The 20,434-nt window shown below is 31.0% G+C and overlaps 2 protein-coding genes across 14 annotated transcripts; both read left to right on the forward strand.

Moving 5' to 3' along the window:
- Nucleotides 1-8,872: 8,872 nt before the first annotated feature.
- Nucleotides 8,873-15,063, forward strand: LOC111303433 (VIN3-like protein 2). Of its 11 annotated transcripts, none has more exons than XM_022899691.2 (5): nt 8,873-9,294; nt 9,489-9,587; nt 10,817-11,495; nt 12,861-13,180; nt 13,362-15,063. In XM_022899691.2, the coding sequence occupies exons 2-5, from the start codon at nt 9,569-9,571 to the stop codon at nt 14,552-14,554; spliced, it is 2,211 nt and encodes a 736-aa protein (XP_022755426.2). In that variant the 5' UTR covers nt 8,873-9,294; nt 9,489-9,568; the 3' UTR covers nt 14,555-15,063. The 11 variants fall into 11 exon arrangements, with proteins under 11 accessions (XP_022755426.2, XP_022755428.2, XP_089598470.1 ...); XM_022899693.2 differs by having other exon boundaries at nt 13,365-15,063; XM_022899692.2 differs by having other exon boundaries at nt 9,226-9,244.
- Nucleotides 15,064-15,696: 633 nt separating this feature from the next.
- On the forward strand, nt 15,697-19,184 carry LOC111304273 (putative receptor-like serine/threonine-protein kinase At5g57670). Of its 3 annotated transcripts, none has more exons than XM_022900812.2 (7): nt 15,697-16,443; nt 16,541-16,795; nt 16,910-17,082; nt 17,186-17,265; nt 17,369-17,504; nt 17,594-17,743; nt 18,856-19,184. In XM_022900812.2, exons 1-7 carry the CDS (start codon nt 16,227-16,229, stop codon nt 19,018-19,020), a joined length of 1,176 nt encoding a protein of 391 aa, XP_022756547.2. In that variant the 5' UTR covers nt 15,697-16,226; the 3' UTR covers nt 19,021-19,184. The 3 variants fall into 3 exon arrangements, with proteins under 3 accessions (XP_022756547.2, XP_022756548.2, XP_022756549.2); XM_022900813.2 differs by having other exon boundaries at nt 15,698-16,443; nt 16,541-16,804; nt 16,925-17,082; XM_022900814.2 differs by having other exon boundaries at nt 15,702-16,443; nt 16,925-17,082.
- The last annotated feature ends 1,250 nt before the right edge of the window (nt 19,185-20,434 follow it).

Genomic DNA, 20,434 nt, shown 5'->3' on the forward strand with positions numbered 1-20,434 from the left:
TTGAATTAAAGTTGATTCATGATCTGATTGAGCTGAAATTGTTAGTAGGTTTATGATTCAGAGTTCTACATTCTGAACAGTGAAGATTGGATTTGAAGCTCTCTAAAAACAAATCCAGAATATATTTGTTAAGTCTTATATTTGGTGAGATTTCTCCAATTATCTCTCTAGTTGTTGATTAGCTCTAGTTTTAGCTAAAGAATAACTTTGTATATCTATTATTTGATAGTGAAATTTTTTTCTGGTGATTTGTAGTTTTTTTCCTCTACATTGGAGGGTTTTTCACGTAAATTTCAGTGTGATTTATTTTTTCTACTTTGTTGATTGTTGATTGTTGTCTTTTATTATAGGTTTATTGTAATGTATTACTTTTGTGTTGTTGTGTTTATTACTTCAGGCCCAACGAGTGGTATTAGAGCAAGGTTATTTTAAGATATTGATACAAAAGCAGCCTAAGAAAAAGTAAATTTAATTTGAGATCATAGAGGATGATACAAGTTTTATGATCCGATTGAGCTGAAATTTTATCAGTAGATTTATGATTCAGAGTTCTACATTTTGAATAGTGAAGATCGGGTTTGAAACTCTATAAAAACAAATCAAGAATATATTTGTTAAGTCACATATTTGGTGAGATTTCTCCAATTATCTCTTTAGTTATTGATTAGCTCTAGTTTTAGCTAGAGAATAACTTTGTATATCCATTATTTGATAGTAAAATTTTTTTCTGGTGATCTGTAGTTTTTTTTCTCTACATTGGAAGGTTTTTCACATAAATTTTAGTGTAATTTATTTTTTCTACATTGTTGATTGTTGTCTTTTACTATAGGTTTATTACAATGTATTACTTTTGTGTTGTTGTGTTTATTGCTTCAGGCCTAACAAATGGTATTAGAGTAAAGGTTATTTTGAGATATTGATACAAAAATAGCTTAAGACATAAGTAAATTTTATTTAAGATCATGGAGGATGATACAAGTTTTATGATAAAATTGATAGCATCAAATTATTCAATTTGAAAGCCTATGATGAAAGATCATTTATACTACAAAGGTTTGTATGAGTCGATATTAAGTGATTCGATTAAACTAGCATATATGAAAAATAAAAGCTGTAAAAAGTTAGGTAAAAAAATGTTGACTACAATAAAAAAATGGGTTGATATCAGTGTATTCTATAATGTAGCGTAGGAGACAGATGCCCACAATATTTAAAAAATATTAGCAGCATTATATGAGAGAAAAACTAGTATGAATAAAATTATGTTTGTTAAAAAATATGCAACTTTACAATATAGGGATGGAGGATCGATTACAAAATACTTGAGTAATTTTTAAGATATATTTAATCGGATGACTACTATAGAGCCTAAGATAGATGATAAAATGAAGGTGTTGTTTCTTTTGAGTTTATTACCAGACAGTTGGAATACTCTAATTGTGATTGTTTTTAATTTAGCTCTTGATTACAATGTGACATTGGATATGATAAATGATAGTATGCTTAATGAAGCAAGGTGAAAAAATTTAGACCTTGAGAATCAAGCTTTGATCATAGTGAACAGGAGTAAAAACATCGACAGAGGTCAGAACTTAAAAGGTTATAGTAAGTCTAAATATAGATCAAGTTTAAAGATAAAATGAAGTATTTTCATTGTGATAAAGCATGTCATATAAAAAGATATGCAAAATCTTGAAGTAAGAGTGAAAAAATAAGAAAGACAAGAGTTCAGATGATGACAATATGCCAGTAATGAATTTAGATAGTGATTTAGTTATTTTGATTTGTACACATTGCAATTGTAATCATATTGGTGATCTCAGCATTGAGTAGATAGTTGACACAGAAACAACATATCATTGTGTTCCTAAAAGAGAGTTGTTTACAACTTACAAAGCAAGAGACTTTAGTTGTATCAAGATGAAAAATAATAGTGTCACAGATTATTAAGATTAGTGATATTATTGTATAAACTAGTATGGGTTACATGTTGACTTTGAGGGATATTAAACATGTCCTAGATATAAGAATGAACTTGTTTGCTATTAATGTTCATGATAAGAGAAGATATGAGAGTTGATAAAAGAATGGGTAGTGAAAGCTTATCAAAGGATCATAGTTATTGTAAGAAAAAAACTATGCTACACAATGTATAAGACATAGATATAATTGAACAATAATCAGATAAATACCATTGAGGATGATGCTTCAGTAAATTTATTGTATAAGAGACTGACACACATAAGTGAAAAGGTTATAGGTTTTGATAAGGCAATATTTCATTCCCTTAACCAAATGTATGTCTCTTAATTCATGTGATCATTATTTGTTTAGTAAGTATCATAGATTTTTTTTTTGTAAGAGTTCTTAAAGAAAAAAATAGATTGAAATTAATTTATTCTGACATATGTGGTTCCATTAAAGTTGAGTTATTAGGTGATAGCATATATTTTTATTACTTTTATTGATAATGTTTCACGTAAGACTTAGGCATATATGTTAAAAAATAAAAGCTAGGTATTGCAGTATTTTAAAAAATTTTATGCCATGATGGAAATGATGACAAGGCTACCCTTGAAGTATATTCGGACTGATAATTATGAGAAATACACATCTAAAGACATTGAAAAGTATTGTTCAATACACGAGATCAAGTATGAGATGATAGAATCTGAAACACCGCAGCATAATAGTGTAGCTGAAAGGATGAATTGCACCATTATAAAAAAAGTTAGATGTATATTGAGGACGATAAAATTATCGAAACTATTATAGAGTGAAGTAGTCAATATAGATTGTTATTTGCTTAACAGATCACCATTATTATCTTTGGACTTTGACATTTCAAAAAGAGTATGGACAGGGAAAGATGCTTCATACTCTCACTTGAAAATTTTCAAGTGTAAAGCATTCATGCATGTGTCAAAAGAGCAGAGGTCAAAGCTTAACAGTAAAGTTACATAGTGTATTTATAGGATATGGTGATAAAATTTTGACTATAGGGTATAGGATCTAGTAAAAAAAAGATAATCAGAAGCAGAGATATGATTTTTCATGAAAAAATCATAGTAGACCTTAATAAAAATAAAAAGCCTATACAAATTATAGTTGAGTGTGACGTTTCAACATCGATAGGAGTTTCACAGAAAAGAGCCACAAATGATGAAAATGAACAATAAATAAAACTTGAGGATATAAATAAGTCAGTCACAGTTAGTGATAAGCTAGATGAAATCAGTTTTGAGTAGAAAAAGTAATCTTTTCTATCTAAGAATGTTAAGCAGGGTGAGCAATCCTCTCCACCAGAGAGTGTTAAGCAAGGGGAGCTACCTTCAGCTTCAGATGGTATAGAGACTTAGCTTAAGAGATCTACTAGAGAGCACATATCATTTTTAGGTATTCAAGTTTATATTTTATTTTAGTTACTAGTAAAGGAGAGTAAAAGAGCTTCTAAGATGTGCATGTTACTTCAGATAGAAAACACTGAATAAAAGCAATGAAATAAGATATGAAGTCATTATAAAAAAATGATACATATGATCTTGTTAAATTTTTGAAAGAAATGAAGCCATTAAAGAATAAATAAGTGTCCAAGTTTAAAAAAATGATGATAAACTAGTGAGGTATAAAGCTCGATTGATAGTGAAAATATTTTCTCAGAAACCAAGCATTGATTTTGATAAGATCTTCTTTCCAGTTGTAAAGATGAGTTTCATTCAAGTGGTATTGAGATTAGCAGCTAGTTTGAATCATGAGTTTAAGTAACTTGATGTCAAGATTATATTCTTGCATGGTGACTTACAAAAAGACATTTATATGAATCAATCTGAGAGTTTTGAAGTGAAAAGAAAAGAGCACTTAATTTGTAAACTAAAAAAAAGCTTACATGGCTTGAAAAAAGCTCCAAGATAGTAGTACAAAAAATTTGATTTTTTTTATGGTGAGCCACAACTATAAAAGAACGACAGTGGATCTTTGTGTATATGTCAAAAAATTTTTTTATGATAACTTTATTATTATCTTATTATATGTTGATGATATGTTGATTGTGAGATAAAATGCTGGTATAGTTAGTAGGTTGAAAGAATAATTGTCTAAGTCTTTTGACATGAAAGATTTAGTCCAACAAAGTAGATTTTTGGTATGGATATTATCTGAGATAGAAGAGCTGAAAAGCTGTTTGTCATAGGAAAAGTATATTGAACATGTGTTTAGTAAATTTAACATGTAACATGCTAAATCAGTTAGCAGTTCATTTACCAATCATTTTTATTTGAGTAAGAAATCTTGTTTGATGACTAAAAAAGAGCAACTAACTATGTCTAGTATTTTTTATTCTTTTACAGTCGTTTCTTTAATGTATCTTATGATTTATATACGGCTTGACATTGCTTATATAATTAGTGTAGTGAGCAGATTTCTTTCTAATCTAGAAAAGATTTACTAAGAAGTAGTGAAATAGATTTATATATATTTGAGAAGCACTTTAAAAATATGCTTGAGTTATAAAGTTTCATAACCAATTTTAGAAAGGTTTATTGATACTGATATGACAGGTAATCATGATGGTAAAAAATTTACTTCAGGATATTTGTTCACTTTTGTAGAAGGAGCTTTGTCTTAGTAGTCTAAGTTACAAAAGTATATTGCTTTGTCAACTATAGAGGCTAAGTATATTACAACAATTGAAGCAGGTAAAGAAATGCTTTGGATGAAACATTTTTTTCTTGAATTGAATTTGAATAAAAAAAAGTATGTGATATTTTGTGATAGCTAGAGTGCTTTAAATTTGAGTAAGAATATCATATATCATGCTAGAATAAAGCACATTTATGTTAGATATCACTGGTTACATTTGATGATTGAGGAATAATAGATACTATTGAAAAAAGTTCATACTTATGAGAATGTAGTAGATATTTTGACTAAGACACTTCCTAGGGAGAAGCTTGAGCTCTGCAGTAAATTGGTTAGAATGGGTTCCTTAGTCAAGGTAAATTCTAAATAAAACTACTATGGTGATGAATCTCCTCCTAATGGGGCTGAAGGGGAAATTGTTAGGAAAGTGGGGTCTAATCCTATGTAATTGGGTTTGAACCAATCAAAAGCCATAGACCTTGATCTTTCTTTTTACATAGAGCCATAGTTATTTAATAAAAAGAAGTGGGGCTGTTTTAAGGTGAAAAACAAGGTGGTGCCGAAAATCAAAAAGAAAAAAAAAAGGGAAAAAAAGCCAAAAAAATAGAGAGAAAAGGAAAAAGAGAGAGTTAGTTGAATGAAAGTCGATTCATGATTCGATTGAGCTGAAATTTTATCAGCAGATTTATGATTCAGAGTTTTACATTCTGAATGATAAAGATCGGGTTTGAAGCTTTCTATAAATAAATTCAGAGTGTATTTGTTGAGTCACGTATTTGGTGAGATTTCTCCAATTGTCTCTTTAGTTATTTATTAGCTCTAGTTTTAGCTAGAAAAAAATTTTATATATCCATTATTTGATAGTAGAGTTTTTTTGGTGGTCTGTGATTTTTTTCTTCTATACTAGAGGGTTTTTTTTTACATAAATCTTAGTGTACTTTATTTTTTTTTGCATTGTTGATTTTTGATTATTGTCTATTACTGTGAGTTTATTAAGATATATTACTTCTGTGTTGTTGTATTTCTTGCTTTAGGCCCAATAGTTTGGAGGTGATCAAAGGTGGTGATTGGATTAAGAAGTTTGACACATTTTCTTGGACTTGTATTAAAAGAAATAATTTGGTGATCAATCATTCTAATAGTTTAATGAGAAAAGAAAGGTTCATGGATTTTTATTTTAATGCATCCTTTCATTAAAATTAATTAATTAATAATTAAAAATAGACATCATAATTTATATATTCGTATCGTGTAAAATATTAATAATTTATATATTTATGTTGTATTTTATATGAAAATTATATGTCATAATTCATATCAATATAAAAATATGAAACATATTTTTGATTTTGTTAAACCTGTTTATAATTTTTGTTGAAATTTTAAATTATATCATTTTCATATTTGTTATTTTATTATTTTCATATCATGTCATCGTATCATATTCAAAATTATCAAATTTAATAAAAAAATAAAAAAATAATTTAATTTTACTTGTAAATATATATTAATATTAAATTTAAATTTAAATCTACCGAATAATACCTCAATCAAACTTGCATTATGAGGAGAGATATTTGCAAGATATAATATATCTTTTATGGTCATATCAAATTTACATCACGAGTGAAGAGGCGAATTAGAGTCGTGACTTGAATCATTGACTTTGATTACTACAAGAAAAATTAGGAACCGGCAACCGACTCATTCACCTTCCGATAAAGCAACTAACGATACGAATCCAAGTGGCAAGATATCCCCCAACACCCACAGATGATGCCCCCTCCTGTCTCTTCAACCGTTCACATGCAAATCTCTTCTTTGACAAATTCTAAAATTAATATTTGCGGCGTCCAATCAAATTGCTCCTTGTCCCTTGTTACCCGTTAGTTATATGTCACTTTCTGTAATATGATATCCTTTCGCGGTTTCCGAAAGGAAGATTTTAATTATATTAATAGTAGAATAAAGATAATTAATTTAAAAATATTTTTAAATTTAAAATAATAAAATAACATTAATTCAAAAAATAAATTAATAATTTATATTTTCATACATAAATAAACATATATATTTATTATCAATTATCTCCTAAATCAATTAACATATTATTAAAATTAATATTTAAAATTTATAAATTAAAAAAAATTCATATACGAAATGTCCTTTACAATTATATAAAATAAAATAAAAAATTTAAAACAAATTAAAAATTAAAAATATATATCATTTAAAAAATAAATACTCATGCTTGATTAGGTGAGGTTATTAGCTGTCTATTATAAAGAAAAACAAAAAAAAAAAAGCTAAGGGATTAGGTTACGTTGAAATTCATGAAAAAAGGCAAATAATATTGAGTGATGGCATCCAGTCCACGTCGTCGACTCGTCGTTAATGCCAAGACTAGAGCAGGCAAAATTCGTGGAAGTCACACATTGGAAAAATTAAGGTGGTGTAAAAAAAATCTGCTCCAAAGTTTAGCTAATTTTCTGCAATGATGTTTCCGAACGCATCCTAAGCAAAAATGACATGTGTAAAATGTCATGCAAGTGCAATGTCTTGTTTATACTGTTCTAACTTCTACGTGTTAAGACGGTAACGACCGAATCGAAAGTTTCGTATGATAAATAGTTGATTTATTTGATAAGAATTTTTTTTTTATATATAAATTTTAAATTTAAATCTAATCAATGATTTTTTGTTGAATTATGCACGATTTATAATAATTTTTTTAAATTATTAAATATAATACATTTTTTCTTGATTCAAATTACTAAATAATTTATTTATCTTAAATTTTTACTTACAAAAAAAAAATATTTCATGATAAACTTGCAAGCAACTAGTTAGAGAATCCGTTGGTGCAAGGATCATATCACACCCAACAAATATATATTATATATGATTTATTTCTCTTAATGTAATACAATTTCTACAAGTGTGCCCTTTGCTATGCCGGCTTTGTCGCAAAGAGAGAATGGCGTGTAAGTAAGGATTTAGAATCAATTATGTAAAATCAAAATGAATTTCCTAATTAATTATTGCATCAAAATGAAAAAACTTATGGATATAACGGAAAAAATGAGAAATGACAAAACATAATACCTTTGATCATATTTGATGTACAAGATATAATAAAATAAAATAATATTATAAATAAAATAATATTAAATAATATTATCTTATTTTATATTTGATATATATAAAAATTAGAATAAAATAATTTATTTATTTATCAAAATTATTTTTTTTCAAAAATTATATATTTTTAATTATTAATATAATTTTTAAAAATATAATTAAATATGTAAATTTAATCTAATAAATTAAAAATATTTTTTTTTACTCGAAGAGGATTAAATAATTTTATACTTAAAAAATATTATCTTTTCTTATAATCTTTATTTTTTTAAAAATATAAATCAAATATAATATAAAATAATTATTATCTTATTTTATTAATAATTTTATATATCAAACATCATTTAACTTTTTATTTATTTATTTAAGAAAGATAAAACCTTATAACAAAAAAAAAAAAAAGAAGGCTAAGATCGCTCAACGTTAATATCTTCTTAAAGGTTTTTTTGGCCACAAAGAAACTGAAGACATTTAACTATTTTATTTTAGATCTTTCTACCTAGTCGTAAGTAGTACAAACAAGACTTATCAAAAGCACGAAAGCAATGTCAGATCAAAGGTTTTTATTGGAGGACAGGACAGTCACACACTTTGGATTCATATATACGGTGTATTTCAACTCTTCCATTGCGTGAAATATAAATTCTTATAAAATATTAAAATTTATGTATTTATATTATATTTTATATAAAAATTATATATTATAATTTATATGAATATAAAAATATAAAATATATATTTTTTAATTTTATTAAATTTATATATAATAATTATTATAATTTTAAATTATATTATTTTTATATCGTATTTATATAATATAATCGTTTCATAATTTAAATTAATAAAATTTTAAATAAAAAAAATATAAACTTTTATCATATAAAGTTAAAATTATTGCATGTGTAAATTGAGGAAAATTATTTAAGATTTCCTTTTTAATAACAAATGTCTTGTTGCATCAAATTTTGGGAAAATGAAATTCAAACTCACTCTTATAAACAAATTTACATATAATGTTTATCAGAAAAAAGGGAAAAAGAAACGATTGGATAAGAAAAAAAATATATAAACAAGTAACGTGAAGAGAGAGGGTGAGAAGACATGCAATCAGCAGTTTTTTTTGTCACTCTCCCTTCCCTTCTCAACCTCAACTGCGTCGCCTCATCTCTTTAATAGGCTCACCCCACTATTTATTTCCTTCACCCTTTTACACTCCTTTCCTTTCCTTTCCTTACCTTTCCTTTCATTAGAATTTAGAACAAGTCCTCCACTCCTCGAATCTCCCCTGAAAAAAGAAAAATACTAAGAAAAAAAAAAAAGCCCACAACAGAAAGGGAGGATCAATTTAATACTACAAAAGAAATATATATATTAATATCTAAAAATTATTTTTTTATTTTTATTTTTGCATTAATATTAGTAAGTAGAAAACAAGAGAGAAGGAATAGGAATACCTCAAGCCCAAGTAAGTCGTGGATTCTTTTGTTGTGCCGGAATTTCAAGCCTCCTTTCTTGGTATTTGTTATGCCTTATTCCCATCATCATCATCACCATCATATTTCTCCCTCTCTCTCTCTCTCTCTCTCTGCTTTTGTTTTATGTGTTTTTTTAAAGAAAAAGAAAAGTCTTGTTTATTTATTTTGCTTTTACTATTTTTGTTTCTAATTGGTGGTTTTTTTAATAGCAAGTTTCTGTCTTTTTTCTTCCAGGCTTCAAAAAGTTGAGGTTTTGATGGTAATGTGGGTGTTGTGTTGAGTGCTTGCTCTCCTATTAATCAGCTGTTGTTGCCATGGATTCCTCTTTTGAGGGTAATTTTTTAAAAAAATTTTTCTGGTTTCCTATAATGTAATTTCCTTTTTTTTTTTTGGATTTTCTGAGTGATATATAATCCGGTAATTGAAAATTTGTTTTACTTTTGGTTTTTAGTTTGTTGAAGGTCTTAAAAGTTAGATCTTTCAAAAGACTTGCAATTTGCATGATGGTCAAATTGCTTCAGTTTTTTTTTTTCTTGGTTTTCTGATTCTGGATGTTAATTAGAGTTATTGTGTTTATCTGGACATCAGTAAAGATTTTTTCCCTTATTTTTCAGTTAGATGATTCTTTCTTTTCTGGAAACATGTCGAAATTTGAGATCATCTTGTCTTTTAATCTTCTTCAGCATTCTGATATATTGGTTTCTTACAAATTTATTGGGGTGGGTGAACTTGACTGTTAATTTGCTGTATTTGCTTTCATTATGGATAAAGCCACTGGTGTCTTCTCTCCGCATATTATTATACCAGTGCATTATATAGATGTATATGAGGAAGAACTAACCTTATGCTATATCACGTTTTCGTATGTAATGAGCACACTACCCTCTTAAATAAACCCATATGACAACCCTGATGAAATTGAAGAGCCTGAGATTTTAAAAAGTCAACTGGCATTGTGTTCAATTCCTTACTTGAGGCGGCTATCATGTGTTCCTGTATCCTATTATAGTGAATTGTCCTGTAAACAATCCATGGTATTTGATGTAGTTAGAACGTCATTTTTAGTGCAAGTCAACTATTAGTTTTTTTGTTTTGGACCAGAGTGAATTGGAATATACTTTGATTAAGTTTATTAGGATATCTAGTATAGGGGTGATTCTAGAAGAGCTTCTTGAATGACTGTCATAATTGGTTTTAACAGTAATGACCTAACTGCAATTCAGGAGTATTAGCTGGTTCAGTTCTTGCTCCTAATTTCTTTGTCTTTTTGGTTGTCATTCTTGCATGTCAAGTGCATGGGGTGAAAGACAACATTGTTATTTCTTAGTCAAAGACTCACTTAAGGATATTGTTGATTTCTGGATTTGTGAGAGGTTTTAACTGTTCTTTCTTATCTTTATGCTGTCTTCTTTTTCACTTTTATGGATATATTATATAAGTTCCTTGCTTAAAATTTCCAACTTTTTGTCAAGTTGATACGAGTATTAGGATCTCTTGTTCGTCCGGGTACCTTCTCATGCTTCCACTTGTTAATTCACAATTTTCTGGACACTTGCCTGTAGGAGTTGCACTTGATCCATCAAAATGTAATAAATTGAGTATGGATGAAAAGAGAGAACTTGTCTACGAATTATCAAAGAGGACAAATAGGGCCCCTGAAATGCTACAATCATGGAGCCGTCAGGAGATTTTACAGATCCTATGTGCAGAGATGGGGAAGGAAAGGAAATATACTGGCTTGACTAAACTGAAAATTATAGAAAACCTTTTGAAAATTGTAGCTGAAAAGAATTCAGGGGATCATGAGGGTGTAACAGATCCTGAATCCCAATCTTCCCCGACAAATGGCCAGAGAACATCAAAAAGGCAGAGGAAAGCTGATCATCCTTCCCGACTGCCTGTTCCAATGCATGATCTTCCACTCGATAATGGTGGCATTGACATGAATAATGCTACTTATTGCAAAAACTCGGCTTGCAGAGCTACCATGAGACAAGAAGATGCATTTTGCAAGAGATGTTCCTGCTGCATCTGTTATAAGTTTGATGACAACAAGGATCCAAGCCTTTGGTTAATTTGCAGCTCAGAGCCTCCTTTCCAGGGCAATTCTTGTGGCATGTCATGTCATCTTGAGTGCGGTTTAAAACATGAAAAGTCTGGTATTGGAAAAGATAAACGACAAGCTGGACTTGATGGGAGCTTTTATTGCGTAGCATGTGGGAAAGTAAATGATTTGCTCGGGTAAATACTCCTAGATGTTCTCTATACTCTTCTATGTCTCTCTCTCTGCATATATATATTTATTTATTTATCTTTGTTTGTGTTTTGTCTGTGGGTTTCATTTTTGTATACTGTTCTGTGAATTTGAGTTTTTGTTTTCTTCTTTTGCTTTTTTCTATTTTGTTTGGGTGCTTTGCAGATCTTTTGGTCCTTAGAAGTCATGGATATTTACCACAAACCATAAATTCTAGCACTTGTTTATGCTAGTAATTTGTTTAAAGAATATCCTAAATTTATCTCTTAGATTGGTTCCATTGTGTAACTCATGTTTGTGATTCTATAAGCACTGGGAGATGACTGATTTGTAATGGAATCAGATAATATCAAACTTTCCATGGACTGTGTTCTGCAGCTCTGTTTACTCGTGACAGTTTTATGTGTCTTTTTGTTTTGTTTTGTTTTGTTTTTTGCTTTTTTGCTTTTTTGTTTTTTTTTTTTTTTTTTATTTTTTGTTTTTGTTTTTGTTTTTGTCTTTTTTTTTTTTTGTGAGTGAATGCACTTTGCTTATGCCTATTGATAGTTTCTATAATCCATTTATCATTTTACAATTTTTTCCAATTTTATTGTCCACAGTAATTTGAATTGTTTTGGCAATTATGTAAAAAAAAGGTTGAGATACTACTAATATCTGGCTATGATGACAGAATCTTTAAGTTGCAGAATTTCTTTAATATCTCGATGTGAAATCATAAAGGATTAGCTTGGAACTTTTAAACTTCAATGGATAACATAAAGGAAACATTTCATAATGGAGAGAGGTTGATCTGGTTTGAAGGGGTAGCTGCATGACTGGAACTTCTGGATAAAATGAACCAAGATGCTGAAACTGGTTATTTGCACTTAAAATCCAATGAACCAGGATAATTAGTTACATTGTTGCCTGAATGGTGAGAGAACAGGTTCGAGTGTGATGCAACATATTTAAAAACTTAACTAATGATACAAGTATTGGCCTGATATAGTTGCATAACATAAAAAATTCTGCATACCAGTTTTATTATCAAGAAACTGTCATTTATTTTGTGTTACCGACTAGCGCATGCATCATTGACATATTAATGTGCTAAAGTTTCCTATCACTTCAGTGAAAGCCTAGATTTCACTGTTGATTTCTGCAAAGCAGTTGGAATGATGGAATCTTTTTGTGTAAATTAAATTTGATACTGATACTCTAATAATGCTCCTTACAACACTAACTAAGGAAGAAGGCATGTAAATATAAATATACTATACCAACAATGGTGATTGTGTTAAATGATACTTTTGTTATTTATTCAATCAAGAATGTCAATACACAGTCTGATCGAATTTCACATATGCATTTAGGTGCTGGAGAAAACAACTGATGGCTGCAAAAGATACAAGGAGGGTGGACATACTTTGTTATCGTGCCTCTTTAGGCCAAAAACTTCTTAATGGGACTGAAAAATACCGAAAGCTTTCTGAGATTGTTGATGAAGCTGTTAAGAAGCTAGAAGCTGAAGTAGGTCCATTAACTGGTGTGCCTGTGAAGATGGGCAGGGGAATTGTCAACAGGCTTTCTTCAGGACCAGAAGTTCAGAAACTCTGTTCTTCTGCGGTGGAGTCGCTAGACAAAATGGTTTTTCATACTGTCTCAAATTCTTCACCAACTCATTCAATACCAGGTAATCTTTTACTTCTTGTATTCTTGATTAAATGGGTTTTCTATAAGCTCAGATGAAGTGTTAGTCCTATGTAATCTTTTACATTTCAGTCATTTACTGTGCAGTCACCTAACCTTCATGTTAATTTTTGATGTGATTTTGTTTTGCTGATTTTGTGTATCAACTTGTCCTTCATTTTCAGCAGGTTCAATTTCGCCAGCAATAGTACGCTTTGAAGATGTTCATCCAACTTCCCTTACTGTGGTTGTGGGTTCTGAAGAAACTTTACCAGGCAGTGTTATTGGTTACACCCTGTGGCATCGCAAGGTTCATGATAGGGATTACCCTGTTAAATCAACTTGTACCCTATTTGTGCCAAATACAAGGTTTGTTGTCACACGGCTGACTCCATCTACAGAGTATCATTTCAAAATTATCTCCTTTAATGGTACAAGAGAGTTCGGTCCATGGGAAGTTCCAATTTCAACAGCTTGTAGTGGGAATGAAGTCCCAAGCTGCCCAGTGATGGAAAGAAGTCAAAGCCCAGCAACAAACTGTAGCAGCCTTTCTAATCCATCTTCGGTGGAGGATGAAACTAATAACATTACTCCATACAGTGATCAGAATGATGACCGGGCAGACAATTATGTGGCACATTGCAAGGACACTGATAAAATTGTTTCCTCGAATCTATCTAAAGATGCTATTAACTGCACTGTCCTTGGTGAAGATGGAGTTCCTGCAGCTGCAGTTTCTCTGTTGGGTGAGGAATGTGCCATGCAGATAGTTGGTCCTATGCCTGATTTTGTTGTCCTAAATGTTGAGAAAAAGCACACGTCAGAGGATCCAATTATTGTGGAGACAAGCACTGATAACTGCTTTGATATCCCGGTTCAGACTGGTAACGAGTGTGTGCCATTTGTGGGTTGCTCAGAAGCTGGCTTGCCCATTACTCCCTGCAGGATGGAAATAATTAAAGATCGACAAGGAAGGAGTGGGAGATCTAAATCCAGCAGCAAGGACCTGGAGAATGGGACTGGGAAAGGAGAAGATCCCCAAGATGGCAGCACCTCAAAGAAGAGAAGTGGGGAAAGGCGGGACGAAGAATGTGTGGAAAATGGTCTCTCAGATACGGATTTTGAGCATTGCGTGAAGGTAATCAGATGGTTAGAGTGTAAGGGACATATTGAGAAGAACTTTAGGCAGAAATTCCTCACCTGGTACAGCTTGAGAGCAACCCCACAGGAGGTCAGGGTTGTGAAGGTCTTTGTTGATATCTTCATTTCAGATCCAGCATCACTTGCCGAGCAACTTGTGGACACATTTTCGGATTTTATCTCGAGCAAAAGATCATCTGTCGTGCCTGCTGGCTTTTGCATGAAGCTTTGGCATTGACATCAATGGGTCATGCTGAAATCAAGTAGTTTTTGAGTGCAAACCTGCTCAGGGTTTGTGTTAGCGTAATTCTTTAGACCCATAACATTCTTCATTTAGACTGTCACCATTAGCTTTTGTCATTTTTATGATTACGTAAGAATCCCATAATTCTTATCCTTTTATATAATAGTTACTCAGGTAGTAAGTCCTAAGTCCTAATGGCGTTTCAGTTTCATTCATTATAATTTCTTTATACATGTCTCAACTAAAATCACAAGCAGTGTAATGGATGCATCAACATACACTAGACTTTCATTTTCAAATATATTTCTTGGGGTTGTTGGTGCTTAGGAGTTGTACCTAGAATGTCAATTGCAGGCTGGGATTTGCATTGCCCTTTTTCTTAGCTTTTATTTATAGATATTAGGATGCTTTTGGTTAGGGATGTAATCGGGTGGAATTTGGGATAAGATGCGTGGTGTATTTTTCAATTTTATTTTCGAATTTTTATATTATATTTATTTTTCCGTCTAAAGGTATTTTAAATATTTATTTATTTTTATTATTGTGGGGGATTTAATGGGTGCAAATAAACTTCAAACCTGTAACTCTTTCAAAGACATTAAAAATTTTTAAAAAAACTTTAATATTTAAATTTTCGTACTCATATCCCTTTAAAGAAAATTAAAAATAGAAAAAAAAACCTTTAATATTAAGGCTTTGTTAGTGAAAATTGCTTTTCAAAAAATACTTTATGAAAAATATTGATATTTGCCGAAAAAATGAAAAAATTTTGTTGTTTGAATGACTTAATAAATATATTTTTTGTAATTTAGTAATTTTATGAAAAATTTATTCTTTTTCAAATAGTAATATTGATATATTATTAAAATATTGAAAATAATTTATTATTAAAATATTAAAATATTATATTAATATTAAATACTCGAAGAATAATATTTATTATTAAAACGGTATTTATATTAATACTTTAAAACATTTAAAATAGCATTATTAGTGGGGTATGTAGGCTTGGGGTTTGAATGCAAGCAATCCTTGGCCCCATCCCTCTATGAAATATGAATCAATCTCTTGTGTGTATATATATAAACCTTGGAATCTAAAATTTGCATACCCTTGACTTTTCTTTTCTTTTTTTCTTTTTTAATTTTCATTCTAAATCTTCTCTTATTGGGAGAATGAAATAAAAAAAATTAAAAAGAAAAGAAAAAGAGAGAAGGTGAAAGGAGTTTGTAAATGGAAGATCGAATGTAACCACAGCAGTTTCATCAGATTAGGACCCAAACGCAATCTCCATCAAGTACCCCACAATCGGTTGATCAACTTTTGCTTCGATTTCGGAGTAAAAATCGCATACATAATAAGGAACAAAGACAGGCAATGTCACTTCCTATTTATGCCAGGCACTACATTTAAGCCTATGACTTAACACTCCCTCACATGCATGAATTATCCATTATCACCCACACAAATTCTTTCAATTGCACCCCCTTTCTCCTTCCCCTTAAACCACTCAAATATCCATCTTTGACTCTCTTAATCATTTAACAGTAATAAAGAGGATAGTTGAACTGCTTTTGAGTTGGTGTTTTTCTTTTTTTCGTCTTTCTTGGTTGCTAGCTAGCTCCTGCATGAAACAAAGTTCCTTGTCTTGTTTCTCACTGTTGCAATGAAGTATATCCGAACCAACAGCTGGAAACGGTTGTTTTCATTAAAACGACGCAGTTTTGAGGATGATGTTTCAAACCAACTTGGGGTTTTTGAAGGAGAAGACAACAGCAAAGATGGCTTCAAGATTGTTTCAGTTGCAGAGCAATCTCGGAGACCTTCTTGGAGATGCTTCTCCTTTGAAGAAATTTTTGTTGCCACCAATGCTTTTAGCTCAGGTTTTTTGAACCGTTCAAGCCTTTTGTTTTAGGGGCTCAAGTTTTTATTTGTTTTTGTGGGTTTTAATGCTTTCCATTTGGTTATGTGGATAAACAGAGAATTTGGTAGGGAAAGGAGGGTGTGCAGAGGTATACAAAGGAGTGTTAAAGGATGGGGAAGAGATTGCAGTGAAGAGGCTAACAGAAGCTTCAACTGATGAAAGGAAAGGGAAGGCTTTCTTGACAGAAATTGGAACTATTGGTCATGCCTGCCATCCAAATGTATTGGCACTTTTAGGCTGTTGCATTGACAATGGCCTTTATCTCATCTTTCAGTTCTCTTCCAGAGGCTCTGTTGCTTCACTTCTCCATGGTACAAAATGTAAAACTATTATTTTTTTTCCCTTTTCCCTATCAATGCCAACTATTTCATTTCTGGGTTTCTTTTACTCCGTTGAATGTTTTGGAATGTCTTTTCTTCGTTGAGTTTTTGTCACTGCAGATGTGAAATTGCCACCAATGGACTGGAAAACAAGGTACAAGATTGCAATTGGTACTGCAAGAGGACTCCATTACTTGCATAGAGTGTGTCAAAGGAGGATAATTCACCGTGACATAAAGTCTTCAAATATTCTATTGACTGCAGATTTTGATGCTCAGGTACCCATATCAAGTTTGCTCTGTTTGACTTTCTATGATCAGACTAATATTTGAGTTTGATAGTATTCTTTTTTAACTCTTTCTTTTAAAATTTATGTTGTAGATATCAGATTTTGGACTAGCAAAATGGCTTCCTTCTCAGTGGACACACCATTCTATTGCTCCAATTGAAGGGACATTTGGGTACTGTATTCTACAAACCATTTCTATTTTCTTTTCTTTTCCTTTTTTAAACCAAAACTATAAAGATGCACTGGTTTTAATGGCTATACTATATGTCATGTAGGCATTTAGCGCCTGAGTACTTTATGCATGGAATTGTGGATGAGAAGACAGATGTGTTTGCATTTGGAGTTTTCATGTTAGAGATTGTTTCAGGGAGGAAACCAGTTGATGCCTCTCACCTAAGCTTGCACTGCTGGGTAATATTTGCCTCTCCTCATCTTCCATTAATGATTATGTGAATTTCATGCCTATACATATCAGTTGTTATACCTTCTGAACTCAACAGGCAAAACCACTGTTGGACCGAGAGGAGATTGAAAAATTGGTAGATCCAAGGCTCCGAGGGGCCTTTGACATTTCACAGCTAAAAAAACTTGCATTTGCCGCATCTCTTTGCATTCGAGCATCTTCAGCATGGCGTCCTACCATGAACGAGGTATACTAATATCTGCTATATATAATATATGCTGCTGGACCATGACTGTGAATCAACAATAATTCAATTATCAGGAGCTAGTGCTCCAGAGACCGTTCGTAGGAATTTCAGATGCTGACTATTGCTTCAATATCTACCAGTCTAGTTATTTTTTGAAACCAAGTTCTTTTGAACAATGATATTTGCAGACAAGTGGTCCATTTCTTATCCCCGGAAAAGAAGGCTCTAATTCAATGCTATTTCATCCTTCTGAATTAACAACTCAGATACATTAATTAACCTATAGCTTTGATCAGCAAACAAAACTTTTTGATAAGGATCATTAGGTTACAGCAACATATACGTCGCATCCATGGATACAATAGTTACGTTTTGGTTGATAACTGAGTGACTGACAGTACTCATACAGGCCTTTTCTGTATCTTAAAAGACCAACTGTGATTTTGTCGGCTGTAATCTCAAAATTTTGGTGGTTTGCCTGTAATGACTTTGCATATCATTTTCACCAGTAAGGAATGCAACATGCAAACTTAGATTTGGTCATTTTTTGGGCATCCGCCCTTTTACGCAATCCCAATTAGTCAGAGGATGCTCTATGCTACCTAACCTAAATTTTTAAGCCAATACAGAAGCAAAAATATTGCAAACCCATGTGATTACAAGGTTCAGTGTATCATTACTAAATGATTGGAAAAGTCAGTGTACTTCCCCTTTTCTCTATAATTTAGATTATTTGGTTAGAAATTTGGGATTTAATTACTCTTGCTGATCAGGAAACTGAAATGGAAGTGCAATTTTGATTATTTTCCCATACTAGCTGCTAAAATTTGTTCATTTAAAGTTTAAAATTGTCACATGCATTAAAAAAAAGGGAAAATGTTTACCTGAAAAGTCATGATAGAAACATGTAATTTATTGAGTTCATGGGGTCTCATTTTCTTGTCATGAATCACATAAAGCAAATGTTGCTCAAGCTCCCTTTTGACATTTCAAAGTTATGCACAAACAAAGTTGATGAATTATCAAATTTCTATATATGATGATGACAAAATAGATCTTTATTTATTTAGCCATATCTTGGAGTCAAATTTCACTTCCTGTTAAACACATAGGTTTTGGAAGTTCTTATGGAAGGGGATACTGATAAAGAGAGGTGGAAAATGCCAGAAGAAGAAGACCAAGAAGAATTCTGGGGCTTTGAGGATCTTGAATATGAATGTCACAGTTGTTTCTCTGTTTCTCCACAAGAATATTCAATCTCTACCACAAGTTCTTAAAGTGAAAAATAATCCAATCTTCATGTAAATACAAATATTTTGCAATTATAAATACCATATATATATGTATATATATAGTGAACTGTTGCACCTTTGAAAGATAAATTTTTGCAACACTAAAATTCCATCCTTAAACATTTATAAATTCTCCATCCTAATTGTGAAATTCTTGATCTCAATCTTAAAGCCAAGCGACTGTATGAGGTTGATTTAAGCTTCCATTTTGTATGGATGGACAGTGAAGTGTTAGAAAAGGACAAGTATTATTGCTCATTGAAGAAACATCAATTATCATTAGTGCTGTCATGTTGGCTTCCCCATGTTCCTGATGAGTTTTCATGGTAGGTAGACAGAGAAAAAAAAACAAATAAATAATAACTATATTAATTATTAACTAATGATAACCATAATAAGGATGGCTGAGAAGCAATGACAGCCAAAAAATTAGACAATGCGTCACGCTGTCATGCCAGGTAGGTTATACAGTAGAGCCTGCCATTGGTGGAACCCATGCCAGATGTGTTCTTCAAATTCTGAATCACATTTTTGCTTTTTCGGGACATAATTTGAGGTCCCCCATACATAGCCCGATCAATCATCTCCTTACATAAGCTCAAATTATTTATTGTTTAAACTTGTTTAAGAACTTCAGTGTTGATGAATACTTTATTGTCTAAATTTTAATTTGAAATGAAAGATATATATATATATATATATATATTTCAGTAGATAATGATCCACAAAGTTTATGCCATATGATTCAGTTATGTAAAAAAGTGAGCAAGACACATGGCGATTGATGGACAGCCAGACTTGCCTCCTGATAAGGGGCCAGCTGGCAGGCATAAATTATTGCTCCAAAAAAAAAAAAAAAAGAGACCACGGATAACGTGTTAGTTGAACGCTGGGAGTGCCTTGTTTTAATCTTACTTAAAAGGAAATTACAATAATAATAATAATATGATTAACAAGTTGAGAAGTTGTTTAACTAGTGCAACGACAAGCTTAAAACGTGGCGTTTTGAGATGGCAAACATTTGTTTAAATAAGACATACAAAGACTATGATTTGTTATAGTGAGTTGATCAAATTAAGTTATCCATCTTTTTACTAATTTAATAAATTTACTTGATCAAAACCCTATTATAAACAAAGGGCCAAATCCTTGGTTTAATTTTGAAAAACCTGATCTGTTTCACCTTTCGTACCATTTCTCAATGAATTATTGTGGATATTTATTTATATAACATGAGGTTTAAGAATTGTGAAAATTAAATATTTATAATTTTTAGAATTTATATTTGCATATGAATATATATATATATATATATATATATATGTATGCATATAATGAAGGTTTGTTTGTGTATGTAAATAAATTGTATAGACAAAACACTCATCGCATGCCTCTTCTT

This window comes from Durio zibethinus, chromosome 13 (assembly GCF_047325235.1).
Source record: "Durio zibethinus cultivar Kanyao isolate XHJ-2024 chromosome 13, ASM4732523v1, whole genome shotgun sequence".
Classification (NCBI taxonomy): domain Eukaryota; kingdom Viridiplantae; phylum Streptophyta; class Magnoliopsida; order Malvales; family Malvaceae; genus Durio; species Durio zibethinus.

Coding starts and splice junctions, on each gene's coding strand:
- LOC111303433 (XM_089742337.1), top strand. CDS start 10,771: ATGCTTCCACTTGTTAATTCACAATTTTCTGGACACTTGCCTGTAGGA. Junction 11,496..12,860: donor AAAGTAAATGATTTGCTCGG/GTAAATACTCCT, acceptor ATATGCATTTAG/GTGCTGGAGAAAACAACTGA. Junction 13,181..13,361: donor ACCAACTCATTCAATACCAG/GTAATCTTTTAC, acceptor CTTCATTTTCAG/CAGGTTCAATTTCGCCAGCA.
- LOC111304273 (XM_022900812.2), top strand. CDS start 16,227: ATGAAGTATATCCGAACCAACAGCTGGAAACGGTTGTTTTCATTAAAA. Junction 16,796..16,909: donor TGTTGCTTCACTTCTCCATG/GTACAAAATGTA, acceptor TTCTTCGTTGAG/TTTTTGTCACTGCAGATGTG. Junction 17,744..18,855: donor GGCGTCCTACCATGAACGAG/GTATACTAATAT, acceptor TTAAACACATAG/GTTTTGGAAGTTCTTATGGA.